The sequence below is a fragment of the Lissotriton vulgaris genome, chromosome 12, assembly GCF_964263255.1.
Source record: "Lissotriton vulgaris chromosome 12, aLisVul1.2, whole genome shotgun sequence".
Taxonomy (NCBI): Eukaryota; Metazoa; Chordata; class Amphibia; order Caudata; family Salamandridae; genus Lissotriton; species Lissotriton vulgaris.
The window spans coordinates 775909478-775933748 of record NC_141700.1 but is presented as its reverse complement, the minus strand read 5'-3'; the positions used below and the strand labels follow the sequence as shown (position 1 = coordinate 775933748).

At 44.7% G+C, this 24271-nt stretch overlaps 1 protein-coding gene across 1 annotated transcript; it reads left to right on the top strand.

Annotated features, from left to right (window-relative positions):
- The first annotated feature begins 9823 nt into the window (after window positions 1-9823).
- LOC147678673 (beta-1,3-galactosyltransferase 5-like) lies at window positions 9824-23889 on the top strand. Its single transcript, XM_086946620.1, has 2 exons — window positions 9824-10415; window positions 23318-23889. The coding sequence occupies exons 1-2, from the start codon at window positions 9824-9826 to the stop codon at window positions 23776-23778; spliced, it is 1053 nt and encodes a 350-aa protein (XP_086802746.1). The 3' UTR covers window positions 23779-23889.
- The last annotated feature ends 382 nt before the right edge of the window (window positions 23890-24271 follow it).

Here is a 24271-nt window from a genome sequence, read left to right as displayed (position 1 = left end):
AAAAATAGGTCTGAAGTCAACATTTAATAAGCAACAATGATATAATATAAAAATACATCTAGAGTCAACGTTTAATAAACAACAATGATATCATATAAAAATAGGTCAAGAGTCAACATTTAGTAAACAACAATATTATATAAAACATCTTCTCAATAATAAAACAATGCCTTCTACAACAAATAATACACAGCCTTACAACGTGCTAGCACACACTACCTCTCACATGAAAAGCCTCTTAAACCTCGAATGCTAAACTGGACCCCTCTTCACAGGACAGTCACCCAGTACACCAGCTCAGGAGAGCATCTGAAGGCAGCATGCACAGCCCTTCAAGGCAGGATGCACAGGGCGGTGTATACTGCCCATGGGATGCTCCATTCCAAATTCATTTAAAAGAGTTTTCCATCAAAAACAAAAACCGTTGCTCCTGCCCTTCTTCAGAAGTTTAAAATGTTAAATGTGAATTTTATGCTCCAACAAAATAACTATGACCCCTCCCACATCAGAAAGGGTCAATCTGCAGGACCAGGGAAAACAAGGTGAATTCAAAATCAGTGTTAAATAACTTACCAAGAAGGCTCTGCTTGTCTTTTTATCACTAGATACATTCGGAAATAACATAGGCAACGCAAACAGCAAAAGATAATACATTATAAAAAATCAGGTATAGGCTCACGGCACATAAATTGTCTAAATAAAAACAATTCATGAGTCAGGTAAATAAATAACAAGGTCTGTACTTGGAAAATTACATTGTGTGCTCAAAGAAAGAGCATTTGTACCAATTAAGAACTCTGAAGTAATAATAGGCCCATGTGCACATATACAAATAAATACACAAATGAAATGCTTCTAGCAAAAATATCTCCAAATGAGAAACAGGACGATGCCAGCAGAGATCCGTACAAAATGAAGGAAGGTAGAAAAATAGAATTCCGGCCAAAAACTAAAGTCTTTTTTATAATGAATAAAACAATGCACGTAATACAGAATATTACTGTGACAGTTTAAAGCACATAACATTCATTAGCAACGGATTAAAGGGGCTAGAATTGTTAATTCGACACAAACACATTTATTTATTTTGCTTTCGGTCCAGTTGCATGTGCTTGTTAATAAGCAATCATTCAATATTAATGTAACCTTTTTACCAGAAGCACATTATCGACTTTAAAATGCATTGCATACATTTGTGTTTATGCACACCCTTTCTTCCTGCTCGCAGACAATGGACACCTTCATCCTTGCCAGCCTGGCCACAGAGTTCAGCCTTGAAAAGTCACATCTGGTAGGACCAGCATCTGGAAAATAATTCACGTTTTTTCTGTTTTATAGAGAAAGAAACTCATTGCATGTTTATATTTCAGTCACGTTGAAAGACCGACTGTTTGTAACTGAAATTAGGTCAAGTACATGTTTTTAGTCTTTAAGGACCCTTCTCAATAATCCTCCCTGTCCTGGTTTCACCGTAAGACGTGTCCTTGGCACTAGTGGCATGTAAGGGGCACATGGGCCCTGGCATCACTGTATGGGGATGGGAAGCTTGAGCTCGTGGTATTATCAGAAGGAAAACGTGGTACTGGAGTGAGAGTGACAGGAAGCGCCGGAAGGGCAGGAGCTGGTGATGCTATAAGTGGAAGCATGGAAGCATGCTGCGGTGACCCTCTGCACACACACAGAGTTGTGCACTAGTAGACCGGGCGTTTGTTGCTCACAGCAGTATAAGCCCAATATAGCGCCTCGGGACACTCACGGGTGATTTGCCTCGCTTTATAAATGTTTGATTGGTTGACAATGCGAACCTAGATCAGCAGACTGCCTGTCAGTAGGAAATGGTCATCGGCAGAAGCATGAAGGGACAGCTCTCTCAAGTGTCCCAGGCCCATCCATGGCTCGCTCATACATTCTGTTTTTTTGCTTTCTATTCTGGGACTCTGTCCTCATTTTATAAGGGGATAAATAGGACTACAGCTCCCAGAATGCAAAGAAAAAACCAGGGCTGGACGAGTCATGAATAGAAAGACTTTAAGCTCTGTAAAACTGCCTCTACTTTAGCTGTGTCCTTTAGTGGCCCCTGGCAGCGCATTGAGCAGTTTGTGGATGCAGACATTTGTGAGATGTCACAGCAGCAAGTAAGGACACCCCCCCCCCCCACCTTCCCCCCCCCCCCAGAGGTGCTCATGCTGCAATTTATGTGTAGTGTCAGAAACAACAACCATTCAGGGTAGGAGAATTGAGTGACAGTGGTAGGTCCAAGAAAGAATGGCGGATGGAGGAGTGAACAGAGAGACAGTAATACAGAGTAGCAAGAGACAAGGGAGAGTGCACACAGAATGAATTAGGAAGGAGGGATACAAGGGTAAGACAAGAGACAGGGAAGAGTAAAGAGCTGATGCAGTGAATGGCGAGTGGACAGTTAAAGAAGGGGAGTCTAGAGTATAGGAAAAAGAGGGTGTTGGAGAGAAATATAGAGATACATGACAGGATAGAAGGATACAGGGTGAACAGAGAGGTACAGTGGAGAATACCAAGGGAGGAGGAGAAATACAGGAGAGAAAGTGATAGAGTAGAGCATAGATACAAGAGAACATTGACAGGTAGAGGGGGAGCAAATGCAAAGACGGAGAGATATAACAAGAGAAAGAAAACGTTAGGAGGGTGGAGAGATACCTAAAGAAAGGAAACAGGAGAGAAATTGGGGATGGCGTAGAGAAATATAGGATAAAAAAAGAGGGAAGAGTGGAGACATACAACAGATAAGACAGACAGAGGAGAGAATGATATAAGGTAAAGAAGAATGGGATGGTGCAATGGAGAGTGGAGGGGGATTACAAGGTGGAAAATAGCAGCACTGAGAGGAATTGAGAAGCCGGGGGCATGCAGCTATACGAGAAAAGATGTAGGGATGCAGGGGGGCTGGTAAGAGAGGGATGGGTGTCTAGATATATAGGGGAAGAGGCGGGATAGAGGAAGATAGTTTGATACATATGGATGCAGAAATGAAGGTGAGCTGGGGAAAATAGGAGAGAGAGAAGAGAAGGGGAGAAAGAAGAGGAAATACAAAGGACTTGAGGGATTCAAAAAAAAGAGAGCGGAAGACCCATGTGCTATGACATCGAGGGGCAGTAGAGAGATTCAGGTGGGACTTTGGGGAGAGTGGAAAGTGGAAAGTGATGGGATACTAAGGATGAAAGATCGGGGTAGTGTGTCCAAGATGTGGGGAGCTTGGGGCAGAAGCGTTCCATATGGTAGGGTCCTTCCTCTCTTTAGCGGGGTTCTGAGAGGTTGTAATGGACCGTATTAATGATATTACCCCATGGGTCACCCCGAGTGGGACGGGTATGCTCAGACGTGAGTCCCATGCTCTCCACACCACTGGAGTCAAGCTATCCTGGCTGAAGACGGCTGAAAGCCAGAAACCGGTCCTAAGATGCTTGATTCTGGTCCAGGAAAGACATGGCTTGGCAGTTCGGGCTGGACTGTTCTCATGAGGCACAGGGTCAAGGCTGATTTGCATATGGCCATGTCTGAACTGGGGTAGTGTGGAGAGCAAAAAAACAATGGATTTAGGCCCAGATCTCTGTACTGGGGTGAATGTATGTATGACTTTGTTCTGCATTCTGTCCATCAACTGTTGTTTTCCCATTTGTCACCCCGAGTGGGATGGGTATGCTCAGACGTGAGTCCCATGCTCTCCACACCACTGGAGTCAAGCTATCCTGGCTGAAGACGGCTGATAGCCAGAAACCGGTCCTAGGATGCTTGAAAGACATGGCTTGGCAGTTCGGGCTGGACTGTTCTCATGAGGCACAGGGTCAAGGCTGATTTGCATATGGCCATGTCTGAACTGGGGTGGTGTGGAGTGCAAAAAACGATGTATTTAGGCACAGATCTCTGTACTGGGGTGAATGTATGACATTGTTCTGCATTTGTTCCATCAACTGTTGTTTTTACATTTGTCACCCCGAGTGGGATGGGTATGCTCAGACGTAAGCATGGGCGGAAAATCCGTTACGCTCGCGGATTTTGCGGATTTTCGGTAAATTCGCAATCCGCGAGATTCGCGAATTTCCCGCAAAATCCGCAAATTCGCACGCAGTGGATTTTTTTTCTTTGCGGTGTAAGTTCGCAATTGCGAACATGTAGGTGCGGTGGGCAGCAACAATCTCGCACTCGCGAAATTACAAAAATTGCAATTCCGCACAAGAAATCTACTAGCAAGCAGCATAGACCTTCTGAAAATGATTATTTTTATCAGAATAACTCCTCAGGTTGACATTTGCCTGCACTTTTTTAGATTTGAGGCCTTTTCATTTTCTTTGGATAACTTTTGGATTAGAAATCAACTTTCTCATATAAGCTTGGTGGGGCATTAAAGTTGCTGTAATGCTGCTCTGCAGAAAAACGAGTTTTGCAAAAGTGAAAGCAGGTTCAAAAGTTCAAACTCATCATTAGTAACCGTTCCCTGTAGTGCTTCCTGACAAGGGCCCCTCCAGAGTTCAGTTGCTAGTTGCAACAATTGTATGACCCTGCTCTGACCCTCACAGAAGGCTCATAGAATAGCTACAAGTAGGCCACAAAGGTCCTGGAAAAAAAAATTGCACTGCAACAGAAAGCAAATTACAGATAAGGATGCAGGTGCCAGACTGGAATTTTAAAACAGTGACACATTAATAGATCAACCCCAAATTAATTCATGTCAGTTGAAGTAGGCAGGTGTGCTTGCTTTTTCCCCCCATAATCTACAGTGATGATGAACCAGAGGGTGGCATAAGGCATTGATGTACCAGAGGGTGGCATGGGTAAAACAGAGGGTGGCAGGGGTGAAACAGAGGGTGCTGGGAACCTGTGATGATGAACCAGACGTAGAAAAAACATAATCGTGACCGTTGCGAGCCGACATGTAAGTTCGCAATTGCGAACTGGTACAAAACCCTCGCGAACTGGCAGAAATCCTTGCGAACTGGCAGAATTCCTTGCGAACACAAAAAAAGCATTCAGCAGGTTCAAAAGTTCAAACTCATCATTAGTAACCATTCCCTGTAGTGCTTCCTGACAAGGGCCCCTCCAGAGTTCAGTTGCTAGTTGCAACAATTGTATGACCCTGCTCTGACCCTCACAGCGGGCTCATAGAATAGCTACAAGTAGGCCACAAAGGTCCTGGAAAAAAAAATGCACTGCAACAGAAAGCAAATTACAGATAAGAATGTAGGTGCCAGACTGGAATTTTAAAACAGTGACACATTAATAAATCAACCCCAAATTGATTCATGTCAGTTGAAGCAGGCAGGTGTGCTTGCTTTTTCCCCCCATAATCTACAGTGATGATGAACCAGAGGGTGGCATAAGGCATTGATGTACCAGAGGGTGGCATGGGTAAAACAGAGGGTGGCAGGGGTGAAACAGAGGGTGCTGGGAACCTATGATGATGAACCAGATGTAGAAACAACATAATCGTGACCGTTGCAGCCGACATGTAAGTTCGCGATTGCGAACTGTTACAAAACCCTCGCGAACTGTCAGAAATCCTTGCGAACACAAAAAAAAATCTGCAAATTCGCGAGAATTCGCGGATTTTGCGGATTGCGAGTTCGCAAATTCGCAAAATTCGCGAACGCCAGATTCGCAAAATTCGCCCATGCTTACTCAGACGTGAGTCCCATGCTCTCCACACCACTGGAGTCAAGCTATCCTGGCTGAAGATGGCTGACAGCCAGAAACCGGTCCTAGGATGCTTGATTCCTGTCCAGGAAAGACATGGCTTGGCAGTTCGGGCTGGACTGTTCTCATGAGGCACAGGGTCAAGGCTGATTTGCATATGGCCATGTCTGAACTGGGGTAGTGTGGAGAGCAAAAAAACAATGGATTTAGGCCCAGATCTCTGTACTGGGGTGAATGTATGTATGACTTTGTTCTGCATTCTGTCCATCAACTGTTGTTTTCCCATTTGTCACCCCGAGTGGGATGGGTATGCTCAGACGTGAGTCCCATGCTCTCCACACCACTGGAGTCAAGCTATCCTGGCTGAAGACGGCTGATAGCCAGAAACCGGTCCTAGGATGCTTGAAAGACATGGCTTGGCAGTTCGGGCTGGACTGTTCTCATGAGGCACAGGGTCAAGGCTGATTTGCATATGGCCATGTCTGAACTGGGGTGGTGTGGAGTGCAAAAAACAATGTATTTAGGCACAGATCTCTGTACTGGGGTGAATGTATGACATTGTTCTGCATTTGTTCCATCAACTGTTGTTTTTACATTTGTCACCTCGAGTGGGATGGGTATGCTCAGACGTAAGCATGGGCGGAAAATCCGTTACGCTCGCGGATTTTGCGGATTTTCGGTAAATTCGCAATCCGCGAGATTCGCGAATTTCCCGCAAAATCCGCAAATTCGCACGCAGTGGATTTTTTTTCTTTGCGGTGTAAGTTCGCAATTGCGAACATGTAGGTGCGGTGGGCAGCAACAATCTCGCACTCGCGAAATTACAAAAATTGCAATTCCGCACAAGAAATCTACTAGCAAGCAGCATAGACCTTCTGAAAATGATTATTTTTATCAGAATAACTCCTCAGGTTGACATTTGCCTGCACTTTTTTAGATTTGAGGCCTTTTGATTTTCTTTGGATAACTTTTGGATTAGAAATCAACTTTCTCATATAAGCTTGGTGGGGCATTAAAGTTGCTGTAATGCTGCTCTGCAGAAAAACGAGTTTTGCAAAAGTGAAAGCAGGTTCAAAAGTTCAAACTCATCATTAGTAACCGTTCCCTGTAGTGCTTCCTGACAAGGGCCCCTCCAGAGTTCAGTTGCTAGTTGCAACAATTGTATGACCCTGCTCTGACCCTCACAGAAGGCTCATAGAATAGCTACAAGTAGGCCACAAAGGTCCTGGAAAAAAAAATTGCACTGCAACAGAAAGCAAATTACAGATAAGGATGCAGGTGCCAGACTGGAATTTTAAAACAGTGACACATTAATAGATCAACCCCAAATTAATTCATGTCAGTTGAAGTAGGCAGGTGTGCTTGCTTTTTCCCCCCATAATCTACAGTGATGATGAACCAGAGGGTGGCATAAGGCATTGATGTACCAGAGGGTGGCATGGGTAAAACAGAGGGTGGCAGGGGTGAAACAGAGGGTGCTGGGAACCTGTGATGATGAACCAGACGTAGAAAAAACATAATCGTGACCGTTGCGAGCCGACATGTAAGTTCGCAATTGCGAACTGGTACAAAACCCTCGCGAACTGGCAGAAATCCTTGCGAACTGGCAGAATTCCTTGCGAACACAAAAAAAGCATTCAGCAGGTTCAAAAGTTCAAACTCATCATTAGTAACCATTCCCTGTAGTGCTTCCTGACAAGGGCCCCTCCAGAGTTCAGTTGCTAGTTGCAACAATTGTATGACCCTGCTCTGACCCTCACAGCGGGCTCATAGAATAGCTACAAGTAGGCCACAAAGGTCCTGGAAAAAAAAATGCACTGCAACAGAAAGCAAATTACAGATAAGAATGTAGGTGCCAGACTGGAATTTTAAAACAGTGACACATTAATAAATCAACCCCAAATTGATTCATGTCAGTTGAAGCAGGCAGGTGTGCTTGCTTTTTCCCCCCATAATCTACAGTGATGATGAACCAGAGGGTGGCATAAGGCATTGATGTACCAGAGGGTGGCATGGGTAAAACAGAGGGTGGCAGGGGTGAAACAGAGGGTGCTGGGAACCTATGATGATGAACCAGATGTAGAAACAACATAATCGTGACCGTTGCAGCCGACATGTAAGTTCGCGATTGCGAACTGTTACAAAACCCTCGCGAACTGTCAGAAATCCTTGCGAACACAAAAAAAAATCCGCAAATTCGCGAGAATTCGCGGATTTTGCGGATTGCGAGTTCGCAAATTCGCAAAATTCGCGAACGCCAGATTCGCAAAATTCGCCCATGCTTACTCAGACGTGAGTCCCATGCTCTCCACACCACTGGAGTCAAGCTATCCTGGCTGAAGATGGCTGACAGCCAGAAACCGGTCCTAGGATGCTTGATTCCTGTCCAGGAAAGACATGGCTTGGCAGTTCGGGCTGGACTGTTCCCATGAGGCACAGGGTCAAGGCTGATTTGCATATGGCCATGTCTGAACTGGGGTAGTGTGGAGTGCAAAAAAAGATGGATTTAAGCCCAGATCTCTGTACCGGGGTGAATGTATGACATTGTTCTGCATTCTGTCCATCAACTGTGGTTTTTGCATTGATCCCTTTTACAGACCTGGCCTACCTCCTTGGGGGTTACCCATGCCCAAAAAAGTTAAAAAACACTACTAGATTTCCTGACCTGGCATTGATACTGGCAAAGCACGAATTGACAATGCATTGGAAAGCTGCGGGGGGACCATGACTGACTAAATGGCGAGAAGGGCTTGAGAGTGCTATATTGTTTTGGGAATTGAAAAGAGGGTTGGGCACAATTGATAGTGATAGATCATGGGAACCTCTAGTAGATGGCCTATTGGCACCGGATGTTGACACAAATACACCTAACAGCTTCCTTCTTTCAGTGGAGGATTCAGAGGGTGGAAGCAACTGACCCTGCATGGGACGCCTTTGGTGGATTTTGAATTACAGTGGTGAACTCAAGATTTGACTGGCCAATATGGAACTCTATGACAGCTTGGCAGCTATGTTTTGAAGTTTGTTAGTTACTACCTGAAGAGGACAAATGCCATGTTTTATTATGTTATGCACTTGGGCCGTACATGTTAGAATTACACCTTTAACCTGTGTGTTTACCCTGTACTACCGCAGTGCATAGACAACTGTTTGTTTCTGATGTACTATGTCCTGGCAGCTATTGTTTTTTGTTATATGAAAATAATATAATTTTGTTTAAAATAAAATAAATAAGAAGAGAGGAGCGTGGAGATAGAAAAGGAATGATGTAGACTTGGGAAGAATGGAGAAGAGTACTGGGAAGTAAATATGCACACATTATAGGACAGGAGGAAAAAGGAGGATAAAGGGAGAAAAAAACCTATGAGAGTTACTTTGGGGAATTGAAAAAGGAAAGGAGAATAAAGGAGGCAATGGAGGAATAGGAGAAGAAAGAAAGGTGAAAGGTATCATGGTACAAACGAAAAGCAAGAGAAGAGGGAATTGAAGTTGTTTAGGAAGGATGAAGTGATAAGGGAGTGAAGAGGTCATAGCTAATATTAGTGCATAAGGTGTGGTGACCCTGGGCACTGTGGCGTAAGCTTCCCACTGCTTGCCAATTACGGTTATTTTTTGCTACCTAATCTGGGAAGTATGGTCTCATTTCTTTGTTTGCATTATGGCTCATGGCACCTTGCTACACCACAGGGGACCCATTCCCAAAGTTGAGGCTTCCACTTTTTGCATAGAGACCATCCCCTTTCAGGGGTTAGTATCCAATTAATAGTTGGCAACCTCAATTGCGGTCACAAACAATTGATGCATTCCATAAGGAATTGCAAGGAAGGGGAGATGCTGCTTTTGTGGCCCTTCCTCCTAAAAAAGCGTTATGAGTCACATATTTTGGTACATTTTGACTTTGAGGGTTTTAGTTTCAAAGCCTGCAATTTTGATAATCACAACCCCAACTCTCTTATCTTTGTTAGGTCCTTACTTTGGCTTTTTTTAGAAGGGGACTGGACACAGTTCTTTAGTGGTTTTGTATGTTTGCTTCATGCACATTACCTAAACACTTTCTTGTGATACTGGTAATTCCCAAAACTTGCATTTTGTAATTGTTGGTATTCTTTGAGATTTTCTCACTCCAATGTGTTGTATTTCTTGTAGAACAGAGGCCAACATGAACAGAAAGATGAAGAGCCTGCTGGCATTGTCCCTGTTCACCTTTATAAATATCTGGCTGTTCTCAAAGAATGTAAAGAGTTGTTGGCCCTTTGGCTGTGTGGGCATCAGTCGACAATCACCAGTCATGCGGAGTCAGACACTTCAAATGAGGCACTCCGTTAGCCTCACACACGACACAGTCACCTACCACCTCAACCTCACTCAGCACGAGGCAGAGTTCCCGCACCTACAGAGCTACAAATGCACCCTCCTGCAGGACAGGAAATGTCACTGCAACACTCCTGGTGGTAAAAAGCTGCTGCTACTGGCCATGAAGTCCCACCCAGCATCGAGCGACAGGAGAGCGGCCCTCCGCCAGACCTGGGCGGTGGAAGGGGAGGTGTCGGGCTTCTGGGTGAAGCGTCTCTTTTTGATGGCCGTATCCTCTAGCCTGGAGAACACAACGCTGATATACAAAGAGAACAAGGAGTTTCAGGACATCCTGCTGTGGGACTTTACTGAAAGCCACCACAACCTTTCACTGAAGGAGCGCTGCTTCCTGGAGTGGCTGCATCACAACTGTAAGGAGGCGGAGTTTATATTTAAAGGTACAGCACTACATTCTATCCTACAGTTACATAATTTGTCCACATAATACATGACATAATACCAAACTGCTACTTTAACCACCTTCTCTTTCTTAAAGGAATACTGTGCTCTCTTACAGTGGCAGACATACAATCCTGGGAGTTATAAAGTTATAAAGTTCCTCAGGAGAGTGAATCCAGGGTGCTATTGCAAATATTGTTAATCTGATAGCTCAACAGTTTAGGAGGCTTATTTACAAGCCCCTTGCGCCACCGGTGAATCACTTTTTGTGATGTACCAGCAATGCGTTTTTCTGCCTCATATTTACAAGGACAGGAAAAGCCACAGTGCATGGCTTTGTTGTAAATATGGCCTCTTTACACGCTGCGCTTTGTGTTAAAGGAGCGTTCCATGTGTGTTGCTGTGCTGTTCAAATGCAAAACCCATTGCACCTGACACATTTCCAGATTTACGAGAAATCATAAACCTGGAAATGTGTCTGAATTCTACGCCTCCCCAGGGGAGGCGTAGGGAGGCACAACGAGAAGACATTTCTTTTTTTGCTCTTTTAATGCATGCTGCGGAATGCATAGAAAGCCAGCACATTTGAATGAGAAAGAGATCACCAAGAAGTTGGCAGTACTGGAACTCTTCCCAATCACAGTTGTGTTCTCTATTTGGGAAGAACTTCTCGCTAGCATGCAGATTGCATTATGGGTAAAGAATCATGCGGTAGTCTAAGCTTTGAATTGGGGGTCCAATAGTGGTTCACCCGCTGAGGCGTTTGGTAGACTGCCAGCTTAGTTCTAATATTGCACTCAGAGCGAAGCATGTTCCTGCCGTATAAAATGCGGTGGCTGCTGCGATGTCTCGTTTTCAGTGGCAGAGATTCAGGGAGTTAGGGCAGCATGCGGACCTCGACGGAGCAGGGATACAGCAAGAACTGTGGAACCTGGTAGACCTGAGCATGCTGGTGGACAGTGCACTGGATCCCTAGACAGCGACCCAGTACCGTAAGTGCTGGGAGACTTTTCAGACTGTAAGGCACCCAGGGAACTGGTGAAGTGTCCAGTAGGGATGCAGAGTAATTTCTGCAGTGGGCCTCCCCAGAACCAAAACAACATCTTGGGCACAAAACCACATTAGCGCTGCTTCTTGCTATGTGAAATTAGCGGGAAACAGTGACCCAGACAGCACTTTTTAAAATAGGGCAGCCTTGAAGGGATGGGAGTGCCTCCAACCAAGACAACAAAAAGACAGGAGATGCTCCATATGCTTCAGCACCTTGCAAATGGTGTTCATGGAGCTTCAAGGCATCTGCACTCTTAGGCTTGAGCTACTGCTCTTTTGAGAGGTTTCCTCCTTGCATTTTGTGGGGCATACAGGGTCAGTGAACTGATGGCCCCTGCCAGATTCAACCATGGGTCGGCCTGCTTAAGAAGGAGTGACCTGCATGTGGAGGACAGTGCCACGGCCATATATTTGTGTAGATCAAAAACAAACCAAGAGGACAGAGGCAAGCACGCACACCTTTATTGCGAATACTGCCCTGTTTGCTTCATGCGCGATTACTGAAAGAACCCAACCTAGGACGAGCAGTCACTTTTCTGTCATGAGGATGGCTCATACATTAGCCACTTTCAATTCAATGCTATCCTTAGAATGGCCATTAGGGGAAACATCGTTTACAACGCGGTGTTTACACCGCAGTACCTTTACAACGATGCCATTACAACGCAAGTCGTTACTAGGACTTGCGCTGGATGGCGCTGTTGGATAAGAAATATTGTAATTTTATATTCCAACACCTTCCCTACTGTTACGTGGGCTGGTGTTGGAATATAAAATTATAATAATACTCAATCCGCGCACACCAACGCAAGTCGTTGTAATGACTTGCGTTGTAATGGCAGCGTTGGAAAGTACCGCGATCTAAAAGATCGCATTGTACTGACGTATATCCTGGTCATTAGTGCAGCAGGGCTCCCATCAAAATAATTAGTGCCACAGTCCTTTTGAATAGGCGTGATCAACAGCTTGGAGGAGGAGCGCATCAAAATGATAGGCCGGTGAGCATCTGGCGCCTTTCAGGGTTTCATCCGCCGTAAATTAAACTTAAAAAGTTTTCCATCAAAATAGGTTCCCTCAGTCAGGCATGCGAAGTGTGGATCCTGGAACATTTGTTTGTCACAAAGGCACAGTGGTGAGCGCAGCATGAAGGAATTATGAAGGATTGTGGCACCCCGCAATGGTCTCGTCGATGGGCAAGCCAGGGATGCAATGGGAATACCTGCTGCCTACCATTCAAGATGCGGTAATACGCGGAGGAAAACCTGATGCATTAGTGGTTCATCTGGGAAGGAACGACAAAGTCGACCTGTGAAGTAGGGATTTATTCGTGGCCATGATAACTGGACTTACAGCTGTTGCCAGGCTCATCAGACCAGCAGAGCTAGTATGGTCTTAGATCATACCACAAGTCGTATGGAGGAGGGGGATTTGGATAACACAGCAGTAGAAAGGTCAAGGTAGAAATTGTCCAGAGTGTACAAGGCCAATGGATGGGGCTCATGAGACATTGCCTCATTAACCTTAGAAAGCAAGGATACTATGAACCAGATGGGGTACACCGGATGGACGCGAGTATGGGTCTGTTCCTCCTCAACATCGGGGGTAACTCAGGTTATTAGGCTTCAGCTGGGAGCGTCAGGAGGCGATCAAGTGGGGAAGCTGCCCTGAGGTCATTAAGCCCCAGGCAGCATGGCGGGGACAGCACAAAGGGACAGCAGAGGGAGCACAATGGCCAAAAGTGGAGCCGCTCAAACTTGTGCCCTTGGGATGCCTTACAACAGGAACACAGGGAGCAGGCAATGGGTAAGCAAGGAGTCAGCAGAGGGTGAACATGGCACTTGCAGCCCAGGTCTGACACAAGGACTGCCAACAACACTTGGCAGCAAAGTGCAGCCTGGAGGCTGCAGGAGGTACTACACCCTTGCTGAGTAGGGGCATTCGCTCAGTGCACTGTCCCAGGGTGATGTTATGGACTAAGCACTGGACTTGAGCTACAGACAATTTGGGCAATAATGGCTTGTTTCTTCTGTTATCGCAAGGGAAGGTGGGGTGCATGTATTGGCCTGCGAGCTCACAGGCAGTCGCCAATCTGGAAGGGGTCCGACCCATCCAAGGTGAAAAATGTGTGCAGAATGTTTCTCGACAATGTCTTCTTTTGCAGAGCTTCTCTTTGCACAGTGTCAAATATTAGGACAATTTGTATCTGCAAGCTTTCCTTTTGTAGACCATTCTATGCATGACAGAATTACACATCAGTATTTCACAACTCTTCTCTCAGAAGTATATCTCGTACAGAACCATGCCATTAGTGTCACTAAAGGAGATTGGTGGCATAAATCAAGGAAAAAAACAGAAATACTATGTGGATGTGGAAAAGGAAAAAAGCCTTCATAAAACTTTGCAAATTTGCACAACTCTTGCATCAGTTCTTCCCAAAGAACCATGGAAGCCTGTTCAAGAGAAACCAACATTTATTAGGAATGCATGTAAGAATATTAACAAGGTTCAAAGAGTATCCATGTGATACCTGGGTTCTATCTGATCTTGTAAGCTATAGATCATATGGGAAAACGAGAAGGGTGAGAAGAGTTAGCCAGCCTTGTCTGGTGCTGCTAGAGATACTCATCATTTCTTTGGGACGACTATATAAGGTGATCTGGGCCTTAGCGACTAAATACTTTGCTGGGACATGTGTCCTAAACCTCAGACCCAGGAATCATTTTACATTACTTCATCTATTAATTCCCAATGCTTGAAATTAAAAATGATACTATATTTCAGTACTTTTCTTTTTATTGGCATTTCCAAGAAAATAATAGTACCAACAAGCAAGCCCACAGAATCCACCCCTTGTGGAGGAGGGACAAAATACTGCCAAAAATCCCACTTTTGAGCCCCTATAAGGAGCTTAGTGCCCACCTCCACCCTCTCTCCCTGTTTAGTGCAAATGCTTACCAAGCCTTTAATGTGCTACAACGGCATGAACTTCTACTGTCTCTGGCCTTTTGTCCAATCCCTGATATCCTGAAGCGTCTGACACCTTCTACTTCCTCTCATTTCTCCGTAAATAGGCAAACTTGCATCTTGGCTGTTATCTCCTTCTCTCTCTACCCCTTCAACTATAGTTCTGGCCCTTGGTATGTCCTTAGCATGTATTGTCCTAGGTCATATGGTGTTTTGTTTTCTTATTATCTCCTATCATGGAATGCTGAATGTTTGATAATGGATTTCTCCAAGAGACATCTACTGTTTAAGTGGTTCACACACTAATGTTATGACCGTAGTTTGCCTTAAATAGACAGTCATACTAACTTTCCGCTCATGACTACTGTTAGGTGCTCACCCAGAAGCAAGAGCAAGGTATACGTATAAGCATTCTCAGTGCATCTCATATTTGGAGAAATTGAAGGCAACCTCCGTGCCCATAGGCATGTGACCCACCTGTAGTCTATTCTAAGAGTGGAACTACTGGGCTGACGATAGCCACTCTGCACTCCGAAGATCCTGTGTAATTCTGCCAAACCTAAAGTATATCAGGGCGATGCCAAAAAAGATGATGGACGGAGCGTTTAAGAAACTCAAACACTCACCCCCAGTCAACTGATCTGGGTTTAATCCATCATCATTCTTTACCTCACTCCACCACCCCAGGTCAGACATGGCCATATGCAAATCAGTCTGACCCTGTGCCTCATGGGAACAGTCCAGCCCGAACCGCCAAGCCATGTCTTCCCTGGACCGGAAACAAGCATCCTGGTACCGGTTGCAGGTTCATAACCCTCATCAGCCAGGCTATCTTGAATGCAGTGGCGAAGTGAGCAAGGGACACTCGTTTGGGCATACCCTGCCAACTTAGGGCGAACAAACCAATATCAAAGGGGATGATGGATGGAGCGTTTGAGCAAATCAAACACTCACCCCCAGTCAACTGATCTGGGTTTACCCCATCTACATTCTTTAGCTCACTCCACCACCCCAGTTCAGACAGGGCCATATGCAAATCAGTTTGACCCTGTGCCTCATGGGAACAGTCCAGCCTGAACTACCAAGCAATGCCTTCCTTGGACCGGAAACAAGCATCCTGGGACCGTTTTTGGGTTTATAACCCTTATCAGGCAGGCTATCTTGAATCCAGTGGCAAAGTGAGCAAGGGACGAACGTCTGAGCATACCCGTCCCACTCAGGGAGACAAATGCAGAAAGAACAATTGATGGACAGAATGCAGAACAATGTCATACATTCACCCCAGTACAGAGATCTGGGCCTACGAGAGGTAGATATACATGTAGATAGAAAGATATGGTATATAAATAGACAGAGACTATACATACTTACCTCTTCTTCTATTCTTTCTTTTAACAGACTTTCTTTCGCTTTTGATAAACTAATCCTGCTTCAGACTGGGGTGCGTCATGGAACCTTCTCTCTTCCTTGTTCTCTTTCCCTTCTTCCCCACGTTACTATTGATGCTTGACTCTGTTGGGTGAGATACGCATACTGGGGAAGTAGAGGGCCTTTCTTCATTTCGTGGCGTTCCTGCAGAAATGTGAGTAAAAGAACGTTACTTGATTATCCAGACAGAACGCAAAGCCATAAAATAACAACATTGATTTCTGCCCAAATGTTAGGGAAATGAGTCAGGTGACACTTGCAGACCTAGCACACATCTTGAGTAATCTACAGAAAGAAACCCAGGCCCTCTCAGCATGGCTGGACACCCTTCACAGGGGTATGGGAACTGAATCTAGTATGGGTAATAGGACAGGGACACCGTTTCCTTCTTCTCAGCCTCTCATTGCTAATATTCCAGTTATACAAGTAACCACTCTTCAGTCAATTCCCCTGCCCCCCCAACCCCCCTGAGCGTTTTATGGGTTATCCTACTAAGTTTGCAGCTTTCATTAGTCAATGTCAACTTCACTTTATGTGTAAAGCCGCATGTTTCCCAACCAACCAAGCTAAAGTAGCTTGTCCTGTTCTATTTAGGGGGACCTGCCCCGGTCCATACCCTTCATAGAAAGGGGGACCCTATTTAGGGGGACCTGGTCCATACCCTTCATAGAAAGAGATGATCCACTGCTGCATAATTATGTTGCATTCAAGGGAGAACTGAAGAATTTGTTTGACAGGCATTCTTTCATGCAGTCTGTAGACTATGAGCTTCTAAATTTGAAACAGGGTACAAAGGATCTACCAACATATGTTTCTACTTTTAATAGATTAGAACCAGAGGTGGGGTGGCCTGAAGAAAAACACAGTGCCTTGTTCTATAGAGGGTTGAGGATGAGTTAAAAGATCTTCTAGCAGAAGTAGTTGATCCCCCCGAGTCTTGTACGGCCCTTATAGACCTAGTAGTCAAGTTGGACCACAGAATCTGTGAAAGAAAAAGAGAAAGAGGAAGGTCAGAAGGACGCATGTTTGTTTATAGAGAGAGACGGCCAGATGTCGAGAAACAGCCAGAAGATCCAGAACCTATGCAAATAGGGAGTGTTAGAGGACCCCTTAGTGGAGAAGAAAGGTGAAGAAGGCGTGACAAAAAGGTTGTGTTTATATTGCGGACAACCAGGTAATTTTCTGAGAGATTGTCCTGTTAAGCCAAAGCAAAAGAAGATTTTGGAAGACTAACAAGCCCGGAGTCTCCTGAGACAAAGACTTCCGGTAGTTCAGGTTTAACTGTCTAGCAAACCAAACCTGTTATTTTATCTTCACATCACTTCCTTCTCTCCTCTCGCCTCATATGGGGAGAACAGGTTATAGATGTCCAAATAATGGTGGATTCTGGCGCCTGTGGTAAATTTATGGACATTCAGTGGGCATACAGTAAGAAGGTTCCTCTGGTGTCTAAGGGGCCCATTTGGATGGCGGGCAAATTGCCCCCGCCAGGCTGGCATTAGCCACCGCCGGCCTGGCAGGGGCAATCCGCCCTCCATCTTCAGCTAAATGCCCCTCGCCATATTAGTATGACGGGGGTGACCGCGGCGGACGGAAAGACCATCCGCCGCTTTTCTGCCCCGGTCGCCTTGCGACCGGGGCGGAAAAGGTCTAACATGGTGGCGGTGTCTATTTGACACCGCCAGCCATATTAGGATGGCCCAGGATAGATGCCTTTCAGTGGCAGCGATGCCGCCACAGAAAGGCATGCGGTCTTCACTTCGGGGGCCCCCTGCGGGACCCCGGAGTGAAGGAGAGGTGGGGGGTGCACAGGGGGGGCACCTGTGGTACCCCCCTGCATTTGCATTAACAAAGCAGCAGGCACCGCGTGGTGCCTGCTGCTTTGTTAATGCAACTGCATTTGTTCATGTTTAGCATTGTGGCGGGCGGTGCTGAGAGCCCCGCCCGCCACCATGCTACACATGCAGGATGCGCCTGCCACTGTGGCGGGCACATCCTAATGCCCCCCACAGGACCCCCGCCCTTATGGCGGGCGGTCGCAAATACCGATAGGATGGGGGGCGGACTAAGTCCGCCCGCCATCCTAATGACCCCCTAAGTCCTCTTGGGAGGGTCACAACCATAGACGGCAGTAGTCTTAAATCTGTTCCTGTTACACACGCTACCATTGACTTAACCCTGGTCATTGAGGAGAGACATCAAGAAATTATTGCATTTGATCTCATTCAGTCTCCTCAATTCCCAGCCATATTGGGGCTGCCCTGGTTATATCAACATAACCCCTCTATTACTTGGACAGAGATGACATTGACCTTCAATCCGGGATTCTGCCAGGGACATGTTTTCCATATGACAAAATAGGCAGAGAAAGTAGGGGCTTTCACTAGTTCTGACGTAACTGACTTACGTATTACGACTTGAAAGAGGTGTTTGATGTGGACAAAGCAACAAGCCTTCCAGCACACAGGCCTTATGAATGTAGAATTGATCTTTTGCCGGGTGCCCGCATTCCCTGTAGCAGAATATATGCTTTGACTGAAAAAGAGAACATTTATTTGCGGGACTATTTGGATGTAATGCTCAGAATTGGATTCATCTGCCCTTCTATATCACCAGCCTCCTCATCCCTCTTCTTTATTCTTAAACGAGGGGGTGGTCTTAGATGTTGGATAGACAATAGGATGCTCAATGATGTTACTATTAAGAACAGATACCCTCTACCACTGATTTCTTCCCTTCTTGATAAGATAAAAGATGACAAGATCTTCACCAAATTGAACTTACGAGGAGCCTACGATTAGGCGAGAGTTAAAGAGGGAGATGAATGGAAGACGTATTTTTGTACTAAGTTGGGGTTGTATGAATATCTAGTCATGCCATTCGGAGTCTGTAACGCTCCCTCAGCCTTTCAGTTCTTTATTAATGAAGTCCTAAGAGACATGTTGGTCCTCTTTGTCATAGCTTACATTGATGATCTTTTGATTTATTCCTCATCTTTACAAGAACACGAACTCCATGTGACGAAGGTCCTTGAAAGATTACGGGACAATCATTTATTTAGCAAACTGGAAAAGTGTAGATTCCATACATTCCAAGTAGCCTTTCTTGGGTATATTGTGCCCCTACAAGGAATCAGTATGGATCCACAGAAAGTAGAAGCTATCACTCGCCGGCCAGCACCAAAGACTGTTAGAGATATTCAGTGCTTTCTTGGCTTTGCCAATTTTTACAGAAGTTTTATTTCAAATGTTTCTGAATTGGTCTCGCCCATCCCTAAACTCCTCAAGAAAGGGGTTACGTTTTTTGTGAACCTTGGTGGCAGAAGAAGCTTTTTGTAAATTGAAAGAAACATTTACACAGGCACCCATTTTGAAACATTCTGATCCTTCTCGACCCTTTATAGTCGAGGCCGATGCCTCCCAATCAGCTATAGGAGGGGTTCTTTCTCAGGTTGATCCCCAACACAGGATGTCTTCACCCTGTGGCATATTATTCACATAAGCTATCACGGGCTGAGTTGAACTATGCTGTAGGGGACACGGAATTATTAGCCATAAAAAGGGCTTTTGAGAAATGGAGGCAATATCTTTTAGGTACTGATCACAGAATAACTGTTAATTTCTTAAATCTTCAAAAGCCTTATCTATGAGACACAGTTTTTTTGTGATTATGATTTCATCATACAATTTCAAGCAGGAAAGAAAAATGGGAAGGCTCTCGATTAGGTTATGAATTAGAAGAGTCCCAAATCGAGCCCCCACCCACAATACACCAGGGCAGCAAACTGAGAAAAATCCTAACTTTAAGACTTTCGGTATTCACAGAAGGCATGTAGGAGTCCTAAAGTTAGGACTCCTAACTTCTGTGAATACCAAAATGAGTAAGTGCCTTCTGTGAATACCAAAATGAGTAAGTGCTTTCTGTGAATACCAAAATGGTAGTAAGTTTAGGATTTTGTCTTAAGTTAGTTCTGTGAATCGGCCCCGGTGTTAAAAAGAAATTATTAGATTAGGCTTGTTTGCAAGTCAGCTTGAAGTCCACGTTTTTATATAAAAATATAACTTCTGCTTAACTCAGATGAAATGTTCTTTGCAAATGTTCTGATGGCTCTTCCACAGCCATTTACAGTCCGTGAACTTTTCACTTGAAATGTTGGCACTGGGAGGGTGGCAAAATGCAATTTCAGGTCCATAACATAAACTTTTGGGTTTAATTAACTGGCAGGGTACATTTAATACCAGACTATTAAACTGACAGCAACAGCTGCGATATAGTGGGTATAGGTAAATGTTTTACCCGCATTATGTAACATCTGCCCAAGAAGCACCCTCAATTGTTTCCACAGGCAGTGACAATGACCAGACAGTATAGACGCATGGCGTATTGTGTGAAGGCATGCATGCCTTCAAGCAATACGCCATGCGCACTGCAGATCTTCCAGGTAATTGAATTCTCCGAGCTGGAGCTGCAGAAGCAGCTGAGTGCAGCCAGCAGCCGGGGCAAGAAGGAACCAGGGGACAGGTTTGGTCAGGCCTTACTACATGGGGGGATACAGGAGAGGGAGTGGGGGCTAGGGGGGATGGTGGGGGTTGGGGAGGCTATGTATGGTGCAGGTAACTCTGCCAGGCTTCAAAACTCTGCTGCATTCCACATAGTTTTCCAGTATCTCTGTGACTTTCCCCAGAGTACAACTCCGCAAGTTTCGCCTAGGGTTACTTATAGGTAGGGACAAAATCCAGTCCTTTATTGAGCACGCAGATTTCCGATGATGTCAATGGCCAGCTGCAAAGATTCACGACAAGGTTGTGTCATTGCTCATGCTCAGCTGTGGAGTAGTGTTTGTAATGCTCCGCATGTGATAGAGTGATGAAGAGGGCTCCAGTGCACATGGGCCTGCTGGTGTCTTCTTCTGCCTCTCGACCTGCCCCGGCCCTGCCCGAAAAAAGTTGCATTTTAGAAAGGAGGTGGGGGAGGTTGTTAATTGTGGCATAGGATAATCACAGGACGTAGGGGACCACGTTTGTTGTTGGGGTGGTCTAGAATGCTGTTCATGCAACCTGCCTCAACCTTTCTTTTGTGTACCAGGCTGACGAGATCCACTGGGTCCAGTATCTGATTCTCTTGACCAATCATCGGTATCATCCAAGGAATAGTTAGATCCATATCTGCGACCCTTCTGGTTGTAGTTGTCACTTGTGTATGGATAACTTTTCAAGTGAGCCGCGTGCCAGATCCTTTCTAAATTTCTTAATCTTGGTGGCCAATAAAGACTGTGGGAATTGGTTTAGTTCTATGAGTGTCAAAGATTATGTGTTTTACACTTAATTATGCTTGTTGCCATAGTGGTTTTCCTTCACCGTTAGCCTGCACTGAAATTATTACAAAGCTGTTCATCTGTATTCATATATAGATTTTTGCAGGTTCCTGCCAGTGGGTTCCTCCCAGGACCTCTAGATGGTTTTGTATTATTTTACATTCCGCACATATTGTTTTGAACACAATTCTGAAGCAGAAGCACCATCACCGTAGATCCTGATGAATGCCGCAACACCACCTCCGAGGGTTATGGGTGGAAACATGTTGATCTACCCTGGTGACACATCCCAGCAGGTTTAATCCTTCTTACAGTGTCTTGCTTTTCAATCTTGACCCAGAGACGCATGAATAAAGGTGGCTGCGTACCCTGGAGACAGTTTTAACTTATCACATTGTTTTGCATGCTCTGCTTACCTCACTAAGCCATGCTCATTCAAGGGGATTTATTATACCACTAACACATCCGGTGTGCTCCTCTCTCTCTCTCTGTGAGGGGTCTTAGCATGTACCGTGACTAGGTGTCACGGAGTGAGGAGGTTCCCGATGATAAAACATGCTTCCTATGATGGGTGTGGGAAATTGTCCTTTAAAAGGAACACTCCATCTCAGCTAGGCTGCTCTGTTTTTCAAAAACTTTTTTTTGTCTGGACCCAGGTCTTGATTTTACTTTGTAGTTAATGTATTTATCCATGATCTTCAGTGAAGGTCTAAAACTATAACAGTAAAAGCAGTCTGTAGAACAATTAGACAATACAGATGTTAAAAGGATTTTTAAAAAGTAAAAAGTAGAAATATGATAACAATCAGATGGGGTAGGTGGGTCCATAATGAAGTCCATGGCTACTTTTGCAGTCATCGCATTGCTATGTAAAAACATGTCCTTAAGTAATCATAATAGTGCCATATGTAGCAGTGAACAAACATCATTCACATCATGGGGACCAAAGAGACAGAGGACAGAGAGTTCAATTATGTACAGGAGGAAACATTTTCTCCCATCTACCTAAAGTACATTTTAATGGTAAATTCCCAGTTCTTAATAGCATGAAAGACAATTAATTGAATGATTCTGTAGTGTAGTTGCCACAGATTCGTCTTAAAATGAGCCACTTCCGCTATTCTTAGTATATGTTTTAATGGTTTTACAGTATCTAATATCAGACAAAAAAACAACCTTTTGCAACTACATTCTTAGAGCCTGATTTAGAATTTGGTGCCAACCCTACGTCACCAGCCTGATTAAAAAGCAGGTGAACCTTGGCTGTCGATTGCAAATGTTCTCCAATGTCCCAACAGACTGTGGGCCATTGAAGAAATAACATTACACCATTAGATCACCTATTAAGGGTGGATAGTGTAATGCCTTTTTTACTTTTTTTTTCACTGCTAGAAACATTCTGGCAGTGAAGGACTGAAAAAAACCTAATCACACCCACACCCTGGATCTCGCAGGGTGTGAGGGTCATTAGTTTTTTTTTTTAAGCAAACAACCACTTTGGGGGCATGTAGCAGAAAAAAACAAAAACTTTGTAAAAGTTTGTAAACAACCATCAAAACTGACAGTCTGAAACAGATGTACAGCTGGGTGTTGGGACGGGGAGCGAACAAACATTAAAACCGATAGTAACTGCTCGCCAAACCTTTTTATACACTGAATGGAACCCACCATGATGGCTGTTCCTTTCAACGTACAGAGATGTCTTCTGGGCGGCCGGTCATCTCTAAATTTGTCAGATGGTAGTCCATGAAGGTGGGAAAAGTAATGTCCTCCGCCATCCTAATGGACTGACCTCTGTCCGTCAAGTGATAAACCAGGCCTTTCATTTCTAACTTCATCTGTGGTACAGTAATCCAACTCAACATATTCAGATAAGTAGGAATTAATCATTTTGTTGCAAAGTTAGGGATGTAGAGACCCAAAATAGATGACCCGTACCCGAAGTAAGGAAAAGGTATTGAGCTTGACCAGTACAGGTGCATGAAATCATGTCTTAGGGACTGTTATTCAGAGCAATGCACAATGGGGGGGTAGAAGAAAGAAGGTATAATTGGCCAAATGCTGGAGAATGTTTTCTAGTCATAGGCACAGTTGTGTACTATAAAGAGCTGTCACTTTAAATATTCTATATGTTTTCTATTTCAGGGGATGATGATGAATTGGTGAATCCCAGGGGCCTGGTCAGTTATATGGCAACATTTGTTAATGACTCCTGCACTCTTCACGGATACTTGCATCGCCATCCCATTGTAACGCGAACAGGAAAGTACGGCGTCACGCACTCGCTTTTCCCATATCCAGAGTACCCCAACTTCCTGTCTGGTGGCGGCTTTATCATGACTGGAGATGCCATTCCTGGCCTGTATCGAGCCTCCATCGAGCTGCCTGTTTTCCCGCTGGACGATGTTTACTTGGGGTTTCTGGGATTGGCAGCGAACATCACAATGGTGCACAGCCCCCGCTTTTACACATTTGGATTAAAGTTCAACATTTGTCAGTACAAGGAGGCTCTGGTAATCCACCAGTTTTTATCAGACCAGCTGGTGAAAATCTGGAAGGAAGTGCAGGGTGCAAAGTGTGACCCGGATGTAGAACTATCAACCTAAGATAAGCAATGTGCATGTCTAGTTGATGTGAGGGTGCAACAAAGCCACGCCCTGTTCACACTAGAAACAACAGAAGGCCTAACTGCTCACAGTGTTTAGCAGGGTGTGGTACAGAGCACAGGGTTAGGCTTAGCTGTGTCCTGCAGCTTACACCAGGTGGGCAGGATGGAATAAAGTGAACAGCAAGACCTGGATTGTGGGTTCTGGGCTTAATACAGTATATCATTGCAAAACCAAGAACAATGACTAAAAATAAACTTTTATTACAGTCATTTATAGTTTGATATTAAAGTTATTACATTTAGAAGATCATTTAGAACTGAACATGTTGTAGAGAGACACTGGTTACTGTTCAACATTTAAAAATGCAGAATTCCAGCTATAGTGTGCTAAGAAAATATAACACCTTCTTCAGTGCACTGTTCATGACCTCAGACATGACATGACAAATTAAATCATCCACAACATCAAATATAATTTGCCTATTAAAGTC

What these genes read in the sequence shown, in the direction of transcription:
- LOC147678673 (XM_086946620.1), top strand. Translation starts at nt 9,824, where the DNA reads ATGAACAGAAAGATGAAGAGCCTGCTGGCATTGTCCCTGTTCACCTTT. An exon ending in GGCGGAGTTTATATTTAAAG is followed by an intron (nt 10,416 to 23,317) that starts GTACAGCACTAC and finishes TTTCTATTTCAG; the next exon opens with GGGATGATGATGAATTGGTG.